The sequence below is a fragment of the Panulirus ornatus genome, chromosome 6, assembly GCF_036320965.1.
Source record: "Panulirus ornatus isolate Po-2019 chromosome 6, ASM3632096v1, whole genome shotgun sequence".
NCBI classification, from domain to species: Eukaryota; Metazoa; Arthropoda; class Malacostraca; order Decapoda; family Palinuridae; genus Panulirus; species Panulirus ornatus.
Window position 1 is genome coordinate 6136583 of NC_092229.1, and position 12507 is coordinate 6149089.

The 12507-nt window shown below is 44.9% G+C and overlaps 1 protein-coding gene across 1 annotated transcript in view; it reads right to left on the reverse strand.

Annotated features, from left to right (window-relative positions):
• The window catches only part of LOC139749264 (cell adhesion molecule Dscam2-like), a 468747-nt gene that overhangs the window by 54901 nt on the left and 401339 nt on the right, over positions 1-12507 (reverse strand). The window contains 3 exon segments of the mRNA XM_071663001.1: positions 60-452; positions 484-726; positions 1296-1477. Coding sequence (XP_071519102.1) covers positions 60-452; positions 484-726; positions 1296-1477 — 818 coding nt within the window.

The window sequence follows — 12507 nt, forward strand, 5'->3', positions numbered from 1 at the left end:
GCACATTAGATCATGTGGAATGACACTATACGACGCAATGTACTCCAGTGGCCACGTACCGAGGACTGTGAGGGAGTAGGTGATGTGGTCCGTGCCATGTTTGTTGGTGACGGTGCAAGTGTAGTTGCCGGAGTCCTGTCGTTGGGCCTCTTGCACCACCAGGCCGCCGTCGCCCTTCACCAGACGCCCCTCGCCGTTTACCTGACGCCCTTGGTAGGTCCACACCAAGTGGGGCCGAGGCTGGCCCACGTGGCCACAGGCCAGCGTCACGTCCCGGCCTCGCTCAGCCCTCACAGTGGCCGAGATGGAGTAGATGGCTGCGGGCACCGTGTTGGTGAGGGTCACCCTCGCTGCCGCAGGCGGCCCCTCCCCCACTCTGGTCGCCGCCACCACCTCCACTTCCACCAAGCTCCCCAACACGTTATCAACCTGAAGAACCATCAAGAGGGCATTAGGTAAGAGGTCTATTTCTCCCTCTTGCACCTTCTGTCTTCTCAAGGGCTTGTGTTTGACTGCTAGGGACGTCCTTACCTGCACCCACGGTGACGGAGCCGGCCACGGTGGTGACGCCCTCCCGCCCGCGGCCGCCCATCCGCGCCTCCACAACCCGCCACGTCACCGTGTAGGACATGATGCGGCCGCCGGGTCTGGCGGGCGGCGCCCACGACACGATGAAGGAGCCTGGGCCGGACACCACGCCCCTCACACTGCCCGGCCGTCCTGGAACTATAAGTGGTCTGTGTTTACTATACCTCCTGCCTCCTGCGGTGCTGCTGCTGCTGCTGCCCAGGCATCGCTTACCTCGTGTGCCGATGCCTCCCATGACATACCGTTGCCCTAAGGTCCTCGATGCCCCAGTTCCTCACCATTGAAACTATAGCTCCTCACAATTATGATGCCTCTTAACACACACTGTGCTCCTTTGCCCTCTCACCTTATACTAGAACCTTACCTACTGCCTACACTGCCGTCTTCCTACCACACACACACACACACACACACACTGTTCCACCTCACCACAAACTTCTGCTCATTATAAGAAAGAACTCCTCCAAGCCTTTCTTCCACTCGGTTCTCTCGTACCAGCCAGTCCCCTTCACTCATCTGCATTGTATCTTATCCTAATATGTCCTTTACAACCAGCTATTGCCTTTCAAGCATATGAACCCTGCAAGGGCCGGTACCAGGAGGAGACTCAGGATTTGGAGGAGACCTGGGAGAACCTAGGAAGACCCGACGATGTGTTACGCCTCACGGCGACATGTGGAAACAGAGACACACACACACTCACGTACCATCTTCCTCAGTTGTGCAGAGCGTGGGCGGCGACCAGGGCCCGTCACCGGCGCCCGTGTAGGCCCTCACCCGCACGCTGTAGTTGGTGGCTGCCTCGAGGCCGGTCAGCACCGCCGTCAGCGCCGTCGTTTGCGTCCTCCGAGTGGCTTCGCTCCAGCCGTCCCAGCGCTCGTACTCCAACCTGAAGGAGTGGAAGGGAGATCATGATGAGGTCTCCGAGTCTCCAACACTTTGGGGAGGTGGGGAGGGGGAGAGGGGAGACGGTAAATGGGAGAAAATGAACTAGATCGACGTGTGGTATACGGGGGAGCGACGTGCTGTCCATGGGCTGAACAAGGGTATATGCAGCGGTCGATATAAACAACGGACCAGTCACTGGGGTCCTTCTGTGGATAGCAGTTTCTAGTTTTCAACGCATTATACGTGATTCAGTACTTTATACATCAAAGTGACTATGTACAATTTGCGAATCCCATATACAGAGATTCGCGCAGCTTCAAGGCTATGCTACACTCAGTAGCAGGGGCAGGAGGGATTCTCTTGAAAGGAGTTCTTTGACGAGACTTGACTATCATGCCTGTCGAATATACAGCCTCGCCAAATGTTGCTCCCATAACTCGCGGTGCAGCTTCAAGCAGGTGGAGTCTAGCAACGCAAATCATCCTTACATGTGCATTAAGTACGATTACATTACTACATATCCATTGAGGAAAAGCTCCAACCTCCAACACGATCATGTATCACACACCCACTCCCAGTACAACACACACACACACACACACAAACTCTGACAACTTGTTGAACAAAAAAAAATGACAACATTTCCCATCACGATATTTGCTCAAAATAGAATTCTATCTTTAACAAGTCGTTCTGTCGTAAAGTCAATACTATTCTCTCTCATTTTTTCTTTTTACGTTTCCTAACTGGACATCAAAGAGGCGCGTTTGTCCCAATATGAACGACTGTTGTTCATGTTGCTTGCCTTGCTCCTGTGTCAGTCATCGCCCCTATGTGGGTGGGTAGGTAGCTCACAGTCGAGAGAGAGAGAGAGAGAGAGAGAGAGAGAGAGAGAGAGAGAGAGAGGATCTATATCTTTTTTGGCGGAGAGAAAGAGATTTTGACTGAGATCTATATCTTTTTGACAGAAACGTTCCCCTATCTATTTTCACTGTGTTGTATTTCCGTTAAATCAGTCTAAAGGCTGAGTGTTTAAATTGCCAGAAAGTCGGACTTACATCACAATGTACTTTAAAGTTCGTATGGTGTAATATGAATAACAATGATTTGCATATATCGCTTTGCCTTTCACCGTCCGAAAATACGAGTCAAGAAAGAACTAACCGTCTCTATATATCAATAATGGTGACTGTGTGTCTCTATGTATTTTTCTCTGTGGAAAAAAAAATCTAACCTTTGACCTCACCCGTTAAGGTTAAAGGTCAGCGATGTTGAAGTGTGCGGTGATGACCTCAGCAATGGTGAATATGAGGGTGTGGTGAAACAAGAGAATAACGATAAAAAACAAAACAAAAAAAAAGTGATGTGATGGGTCGGTTTTTGAACCAAGCGTAGGTAAAGGTTACTGTGTTGGTGAGGGCGTTGCAGTGAGGAATACAGAATAATCTGAGTTGAAAACTGGCTGAGGGTGGCCGGCCTTCATTAAGCCTACCATACTTAACATAAGGGTACTGTGATAATGCGGGTTTGGTGAAAATAAATGTTGAAATATACTACTCTTAGGATAAGGATGTAGCGCAAATAGCGAGAGTAGCGAACATGAAGAAGTAGCGAAGATGACGGCGGAGTGGAGATAGGAGTGTAATGAAAATAAAGCTGTGGTAAACACTGGAGTGTAGTGATGATGAAGGTGTAGTGAAGATAAGGATTCGGCGAAGATGAAGGTGTAGTGAAGATAAGGATTCGGCGAAGATGAAGGTGTAGTGAAGATGACGGTTGCAGTGAAGATGAAACCCTTGAAGATGCTGGTATAATGATTCTGAAACACTGAAAGTACAGTACAAAAAGACGAAAACAATGAGGAATTGGGAAGAAATTAGATTTCGAAACTAAATTTCTAGATCATTATAACAAAGTGATTATTACGAATAATTTGATGAATAGATTTTGTTCTACTAAAAAGACGAAGTACATAAAACGATAAAAACATTAGATTTTGAAACGAGTCTTTCGTGACGAGATAAGACCCAATTAAATCTTTGAAACTACGACACGAGGCACTTAACACCGAGACGAAGAGAAGATAATGAGGATGTTTAACCCCAAGTCTCAACCCTACTTAGCAACACTTTAACACAGGCCTACTACGTAAATACCCGCAAGCGTCACTAAGCAATGTCTTTTAATGCCCACGTACTCATCCCCCCACTACTAACAGCAGATGACGGAGGATGAACACTTCTGCCCAGACCCTCGTCGCGCTCCAGACTCTCAAAACCTAAGTATGCCACTCCATTATCACTGAATCATACGAGAATTCTCATCATTATACAGTTTATTTATGAGTCTTATACATATTTTTTTTCCACCTGCATTTCACTCAGGAGAAAGAAAGAAAGAAGTCACAGGGTCATTAAATATACATGGCACGTGCTGTGGTAAAACTGATGCATAATGCTCGTGGCTCATTTCCTGGTGTCTATGCTTGAGACAGAGAATATCAGAGGTCGGAGACTGACACGAGAGGTGACAGGAGGCTGGTAGTGCAGCACCGCCAGTAGAAGAGTGACTGGAAGCTTTTGATAAGAGTTGACATACTACCTTACTTAGCTGCTGTGTTATAAGGCTCGCAGAGCACGAACATCCACATTTAGCTGCAGTGTCATATGCCTCACAGTTAGCTGCTGTGTTATAAGCCTCACAGAGCTGGAACATCCACATTCAGCTGCTGTGTTATAAGCCTCACAAAGCAGGAACATCCACATTTAGCTGCTATAAGCCTCACAGAGCTGGAACATCCACATTCAGCTGCTGTGTTGTATGCCTCACAGTTAGCTGCTGTGCTATAAGCCTCATCAGATGCTGTTGGTAGAAAAAGAAATAACCTTTCACTGAAGAAGGTTTCCAGTGTTAAACGAAACCTATGGGAAACTTTTGTAATACCGTTATATGAAACGTGTGTGAAACTTTCCAGTTGACTTATGTTCATTGGGAACACTTTTCATAGCGACAGGTGAAACTTAATGGTAAGCCTGAAGTCTGCTGAAACTGTCATGTGAAACGCAATGTGAGACTTTGCGTTATGCGAGACATACATGAATGAAGAAACTGAAACTGGAATTATATAGTGTTTATGACATTACAATGAAAATAGTGTTGATCTGTACCCATCTGTTGGACCTCCAGATACAGCTACACAATGCACAGTACCTGTTCCTCATCTTCTTTTTAATTTAGGCTACGAAGGCAAAAAGTAGAAATCCCACATAGTGACATCCGCATAGGATAGTCCCCATAAGGCGTGTTTACGGCTAGATACCCAAAGATGATCACCTTTAATGGCTGGACAGGAGTCAGCCTTAAGCATTACGTCTGAAAATACGTCAAAATAGTTACGGGGAAAACAAATGCTGCTGGAGAATTATCCGTATTAACCGGAGGGGAAATAAAAAACGTACATCACTAAGACCTTTTCTTTTTTTCTTTCTTTCAACGGGATCTAAAAAGAAAAAAAAGAGAAAGGCCATTAAATGAGTATCTATATATATAAGAAAAACAAGTAAATAAAGTGAATGAATGATCAGTGTGATGGCAATGCGGCAGAAATACAACTCATATATATCCCTGAAAGAAGTGGTTGGGATGGTAGCCATTTAGGAAATCAAATTTATAGAGGAAAAAAAAAATATCTAATACTGAAATTCTACGAAAACCATCTGAGACGCGCTGGTGCAGGAGGGCAGGGCCACTGGTGTGTACGGGCAGTCAGTCTTTCGTCTGAGACAAAAACGTTTCGTAAAATTGTAATTGATGTAATCTAATCTTACGACTGCGTAGGGAAGGTGTAGTAGAGAGAGAAAACGAGGTGTGGTGGAGGGCGTAAATCTATGAGATGTGGTAGAGAGGAGATGAGGTGCGCTTCAGGGAATATGAGGTGCGAGAGAGAGAAAGAGAGAATATGAGGTGTGGTAGAGAGAAGATGCGGTGTGCAGAGAAGAGATGAGGTGTGTCGAGAAAATAGATGTGATAGAGAAAATACGAGGTGCGGTAGGGAGAAAGAGAGAGAGAGAGAGAGAGAGAGAGAGAGAGAGAGAGAGAGAGAGAGAGAGAGAGAGAGAGAGAGAGAGAGAGAGAGGGGGGTATAAGTTGTGGCGCAGAGAACACGAGGAGGTGTGGCAAAGAGAGTATGATGTGTGGTAGAGAGATGCAGATATCTTAACATCCCCAAATAAAGATCCAGTACGACTAATGTGATCTAATGGCATCCATGATCACCAGATACAGACACACTCCCTGTGATCACTACTTCATTAACCCTGTTAATCGTCAGCTGGAGCCGAACTCTTTAAATGTAACTGAAATGATAGACGGTGACACACACACACACACACGACGTACCAGATAATTACACTGGGGTAAAAGTAATTGCCCTGCACACACACACACACACACACACACACACACACACACACACACAGACCATCACACCTTGTATGCTGTGCCTCTCGACGGCGCTGCAAAACCCAGCTGTCTATCTGCACTGGCCATAGAGAAAGAGAGAAAGAGACAGAGAGAGAGAGAGAAAGAGGAAGCTCTCTCTCTCTCTCTCTCTCTCTCTCTCTCTCTCTCTCTCTCTCTCTCTCTCTCTCTCTCTCTCTCTCTCTCTCTCCACCGCCACTTGCGGCAGAAGAGAACCCAGGCGCCATACGTGGCCGATTCATTGACTGGACAATCGGTTGGCCATGACATATACCTCCATGTGTATCCCGATACCGCGCCAAAATGTGTATCTCTGCATATAGGTGGGAGTACGACAGGTCAGGAGACACGCGCATTCCCAAAACTTTAATTCTCCAAATTCCCAACTCCTGATAATGTCATCTTCACTACCGTACTCCCATCTGTCCTATGAATCACATCTCTGCATTTGCTGTCCATATTGAATGGGAACGCTTTTGGCTAAGAGTAGATACATCTGACTATCTTTGATAAGAACCTCTTTGCTTCATCTGAGGTATATACAGATGATAAGATAGGCTGACCTCAGGTCATGCCTTACTGTTATATCATGACAGCCAGTCAGTATAACATCAGACTCGCCGCTCATCCCTCTGAGAGCGATCAAGATATCTATGATGCTTGGCATGAGGATTCAGATCCCACTTACGACTCTTTTTTTTCAGTTCCCTTTCTCTCTTCAAAATGTGGGGAAAACTACTGAAACCTTTGTCTTTTCGCGAGTCGATTACTGAATTCGATTCTACGAAACTTTCTCCTCTCCCACCAAAAAAACAAAACAAAAAAAACCTTTGTTGTTGATACACACATTCACCAGCTTCGTTAATGATCCTAATATGATGAACGAAACTGAATTAGATATTCGTAATGGGGTATTTCCGAATTCTAAGACATTAGAAGTCGTATATAGATATATACCGGGACGATTTTGAAGGCCATCTTTTCACGATGTGTGACAACGGGTTCACCACACGCGACAGATTTCCTCCGGAACACTTGATGACCCGGACAGCCTGTGGTAGAGAGACACCTGACCTTTCCAGATATTCATTCCATAATCAGTCTCACCTTCCCAGTCTTCAGTGGCCTTAGTGAGTCCTGGAAATATATACCAGCACGCTCTTCTTCGGTTTTCTGATGTTAAATTCGCCATGGACCCTTGTCTTTCTAACATCCAGTGTATTATATACATATACACATGTGTGGCGGGGTGGCGACGGGAATGAATGAGGGCAGCAAATATGAATATGTACATGTGTATATATGTATATGCCTGTGTATGTATATGTATGTATACGTTGAAATATATAGGTATGTATATGTACATATGTGGGTGTGTATGTATATACATGTGTATGTGGGGGGAGGGGGGGGTTGGACCATTCTTTCGTCTGTTTCCTCGTGCTACCTCGCTGACGGGGGAGACAGCGACAAAGTATAATAAATAAATGAATAATATATATAAATATATATATATATATATATATATATATATATATATATATATATATATATATATATATATATATATATATATATATATATAAAATCTGCAACGAAGACCCTTTCCAATCTCGGTGTCTGCCATAAGAAGCAACGCCTCACCCTTGATGGGACAAAGACCCATGAACATTAGCGGGAGCCGTAAGACCTGGCGCAGTGGTCCGCACTAATCCTCTGTCTCTGTCTGGGGAGCCTCTCTGCCTGACCCCTGATCCCCTTGTAAGAGATTAGAAGACTCTCCAGGCCGGCTCTGCAATCCACTCGCGACCCCACCCAGTCGCTCTAGCTCTCCCTCCTCCCCCACCCCAGCAGTGTATCACCACACGTCCCTTGTCTATGACCTCACGTCCCTACTACCTGTGCTCTAGCCTCGTCCAGCTGTCAAGGGCCATACATATATATATATATGAGAGAGAGAGAGAGAGAGAGAGAGAGAGAGAGAGAGAGAGAGAGAGAGAGAGAGAGAGAGAGAGAGAGAGAGAAGGCATGGTATTAGAATGACCTTGACTAACTGGGGAAAGAGCTCAAGCGTTTCGACTGGTGGCCTAAATGACAGTCGACAGCCCTGAATAACCAGTCAGCCAATCATTGATCTGGCGGGGGTCTAACCTCATTCCATGTCACTGGTATGGTTCGTTCCGCTGTTCCTACTGGTTCCCTGTTCCTAATGCCTGTCCGAACACCAGAAAGTGCTAAAAGCTGATGAAAATAAGTCCCTCCCCGTTATAATACGGTGGAAATTAATGCAATTATCTCATAAAATACTGCTAAATACCGCTAATTATCCTTGAAGCCACTCAACACTAGGGTGCGGGGAAATTTGCAATGGGCTATCGTAAAAATTCGTCTCTGCGATTCAAAAGACAACCACAATTTTGGAGATTAATAGGATTACTATTAGGTTGTTTCCGCAAGAGCGTTAGTCTGCAAATGCTTCACTCCAGCTGGTCCAGATTAATTACCAATTCGTAGTAAACACGTGTAGTTCCTGCCGTAATTACTGGTGGATTAATTTCCTCTGAACATTGGTCTAGACGGGCAATTCGGCAACTTGGTGAGAAAAACATACATCTCTTCCACGACCACCACACCAAAACGGAACATTTCGCCGGTACGTTAACTAAGCTGGTGTTTTAAAGTGTCGTGATTTTCCATGATTCTATATAAAGTCATGCACAACACACCATATACAAGAGCGACTTTTAACGCCTGCCAAGATCCAGTTTCCATCCATCTCTTTCCTTTCTCCTTTGACGGTTCTGTAATGCCACTGGATGAAGATACTTGGGTATTACGGTAACTCTATTTTACATGCTCGAAATAGTTAAGTCTGCCACTAAAAAAACCAGGCGTCCTCTTTAGACGTCGAAATTTCTTTTCCTCTTGACAGTTGCTCCGTCTATATGTAAAAAAAAAAAAAAAAGAGGATCGATTAGTCCTTGAATAGAGCACTGTTCTTACATCTGGGAGGGTCTAGCTCCTTAGATGACAGAGTTGGTTCGTAGGCGGTAAGGTTGGCTGACTTCAAAACTTGACCCGCTTGCCCTAGGCCGCAGTGTTGGTTCACCCTTCTATAGGTATCACTTTGATTTTTGCTCCTGAGGGCTGGCTGCCTCTGTGAACCCCACCACGAGCTAGACCACGCAATACACGGCAAGCTGCTGCTTCAGATGATTACTGTGTGGCCGTTGGTAACTCAAGGGTGGGCCGTTTTGATATCTGTTTCTTTCCTTACACCTCGAAACTTTGGAACTCTCTGCCCTCTTATGTCTTTCCCAATAACTATGATCCGGCATATTATGGAGGACAGGTTTTTCACTCATCTAATATCCGTAAATACTTTCCCTTGTCTCTTCTTTTTCCCTTCCATAATCCTCCCTGTATTTCCATTAAGGCCTGGCCGTGACGTGGACTTTTATCTGCGACTGGAGCCTCGAACGAGGAAAAAAAAGTGGGAATTTGAATCCATAAATACTCAAGCAGATAACAAGATACACACACACATCCACAGACACACACACACACACACACACACACAGACACACAGTTACATACACAGACACACACACAGTCACAGACACAGACACACACACACACATATACATATATATATATATATATATATATATATATATATATATATATATATATATATATATATATATATATATATATATATACATATATTTCATACATGGTACGTGTTATCAATTTACAGGTAGGACCAACAGGAGGAGGAGGAGGGGACGACGACAAGGCTTGATCGAGGCGGAGAATCAAGCTGGCACTTGAGGACGTTGGTGTTTGCTCAGAGAATTATCCATAATTGCGTGCAGTGTCGGGGGGTGGGGCGGGCCTCCTGTGTCAACACCTCTCCATCCAACCACTCCTTCTCACCTTCCCCTCACTCCCTCCCTCTCCCAAGCCAGTCCCATCCCTCCTTCACCAGCTCACTCACTCCCTATCTCTACTCATACTCATCCACTCCCTCCCTTCCCTCGTTAAGCTTGCTCTAATCTCTTTTATCAGCACGGACGATGTTGCCTAGTGTGTGCAAAACCCGTAGACACTTGCTTAATGCAGCATTGTGCGCCTTGCCGCCTGGTTAGCGGCGGAGTGTGTGTGTGTGTGTGTGTGCGTGTGTGTGTGTGTGTGTGTGTGTGTGTGTGTGTGTGTGTGGTGTGTGTGTGTGTGTGTGTGTGTGTGTGTGGGTGTGTGTGTGTGTGGGTGGCTCCTGGCAGACGAGGCAGCCAGACCCGCTCCACTGGTCACCAGCACAAGAACACAGTCTGCTCCAGTTTTGGCGACTGTGGCAGCGTCCTCTACACAACACACTGCGAACGAGGAGTTAAGAGAGACGGACGAATCACACTCGAGGTCATAAACTGTTGTTAACGAGGCAGCATTTAACAGCAGGTTATCATTCTGACACATAACAGTCATTAACGATTTTTGTATTCGTTAAATCTGGTATGAAACTGGCGATGAACCAGTCGTTGTCTTTGACCCCAACTCGTCGTTACTCTTAATATGGATCTCTCCTTCAAGGATGATTTCCCTTCACTCTTCTTTGACGTCTCGCATTAAGTCTATCTCCACGTCACGTCTCTTATCAGTCCAACTCCACGTCACGTCTCTTATCAGTCCACCTCCACGTAGATTATCACATCCAATGCATTATATCTATCCCCCCCCCCCTCCTGTTATAATCACCTTCACTCGTAACTCTTCTACTTGACAGTCCCAGTTCCCAATCACCTTCAGCCACTCTGGGTCACCACTGTGAATAGCCTACCAGTCAAATCTCTCGTCTTTCCGAAGTTAACGTAATTCCTTCAACAATATCTCCATTATGTACAACAACTGGTTTACTTTGCCGACATTCCTTCGACGAAGAAAATCTACAAAAAAAAAAAACGTATAATATAGAACTCATTGCCAAACTCCTTTGGCACGGCACAGAACATACAACTTGTTGCCAAAATTTAGACTACGCTGGTGCAGTATATTCGCTGCCACCGCGATGGATCTAAACACCCAACTATATTAATGCGATGAAATCATAATACCTTCAATATTTGAATCTTTTTAATTCCTTTTGGGGAGGTTAAAGGTGAGAATACAAGCGGAGGAGAGGTCCTTCTTCCCCTCCCAACTTAACAAGAGAAGCCGGAACACACACACACACACACACACACACACACAGAGCGTATCTCTAAGTGACGAAGGAGCCTCGTAAGCAGAACACGGTGAACATAACCGCCACTTTTTCCGCCACCAGCTCTGTTATTTTCCCCGCAGCACAATCACCATGACTACCCGTAAATCATAGTCAGTGATGAATTTCAACATTCTGTGAAACATTAACGTGAACAGACACTTATTAGATACAGTAAATGTATTTTTTACGAGTTTGTCATGGCATTTAAGCGTTAATTTGTGATTAAATGATAATGAACTCGCATTATTAACGTGAATTACAGTGGAATTTTAATGAAATTGTCAGCAAATCATGATGTCACGAGTTCAGATGAAATTAAAGTAGAATGATAAATCTTCTGTGTTTATATATATATAGTTCCTTTCCGTCCCCTTCCCTCCTCCTCCTTCCTCCACCACGGTCACTGGTCGTTCCCACCGTCTGTACAACCTCAATATTCAAGTGCGTCTGTCCCTTACCACAGCAGCGAGCAAATCATCCGTTACGTACCACCTGTCTGTCCTTATTGGACAACTTGAGTGAGTTTCGAATCAACGAGGAGGATCAAAAGAATCTACATGGTCTTCCCCACTTGTGACTGGATTCCCTTAAGTTTTGTCGGACACAGAGTGAGTACATGGGAAAGACAGATAACAGAAGACCTGCTGGTATTTATGATGAGGTCGTCTGCTAGGGGACAGTATATGGAAAGGACACTAAACCAGTGAAGACCTGATGGTTCACGATGAGGTTATCTGCTTGAAGACAGTACATGCCGAAGACAGATAACAGAAGATCCGATGGTCTATGAACAGGTAATCTGCCGGAGGACAATATGCGAGAGAGACAGTCTGTGATGATAGTTATGAAGGTAAAAATCGCAATTCAGCAGGAGTTCCAATAATTCATTTAACATGCAACGCGTAAGGGGAAAATTGCATATTGAATGAACTCATCTCAACTCCTACTGAACTGTAACTTCAACCTTCATATACATATATATATATATATATATATATATATATATATATATATATATATATATATATATATATATATATATATATATATGTTTCCAATTTCATGCCCACTACAGCTCTTCCCTAATTGATTCAACATATTTAGATGGAGTAAGACCGACTCCAACCCCTTCCCATTATTTTCCAAGGATCCCCACCTTATCCATATAGGTTGTGAGATCTCGTACAGCCAGTAGTTCACTGCCTGGCCACACGCCACCGCACGCTACACTCGGCTTATCCCCCCCCCAACCCCCGGCCTGCTATAATCATCCGGACAGAATTTGCTTT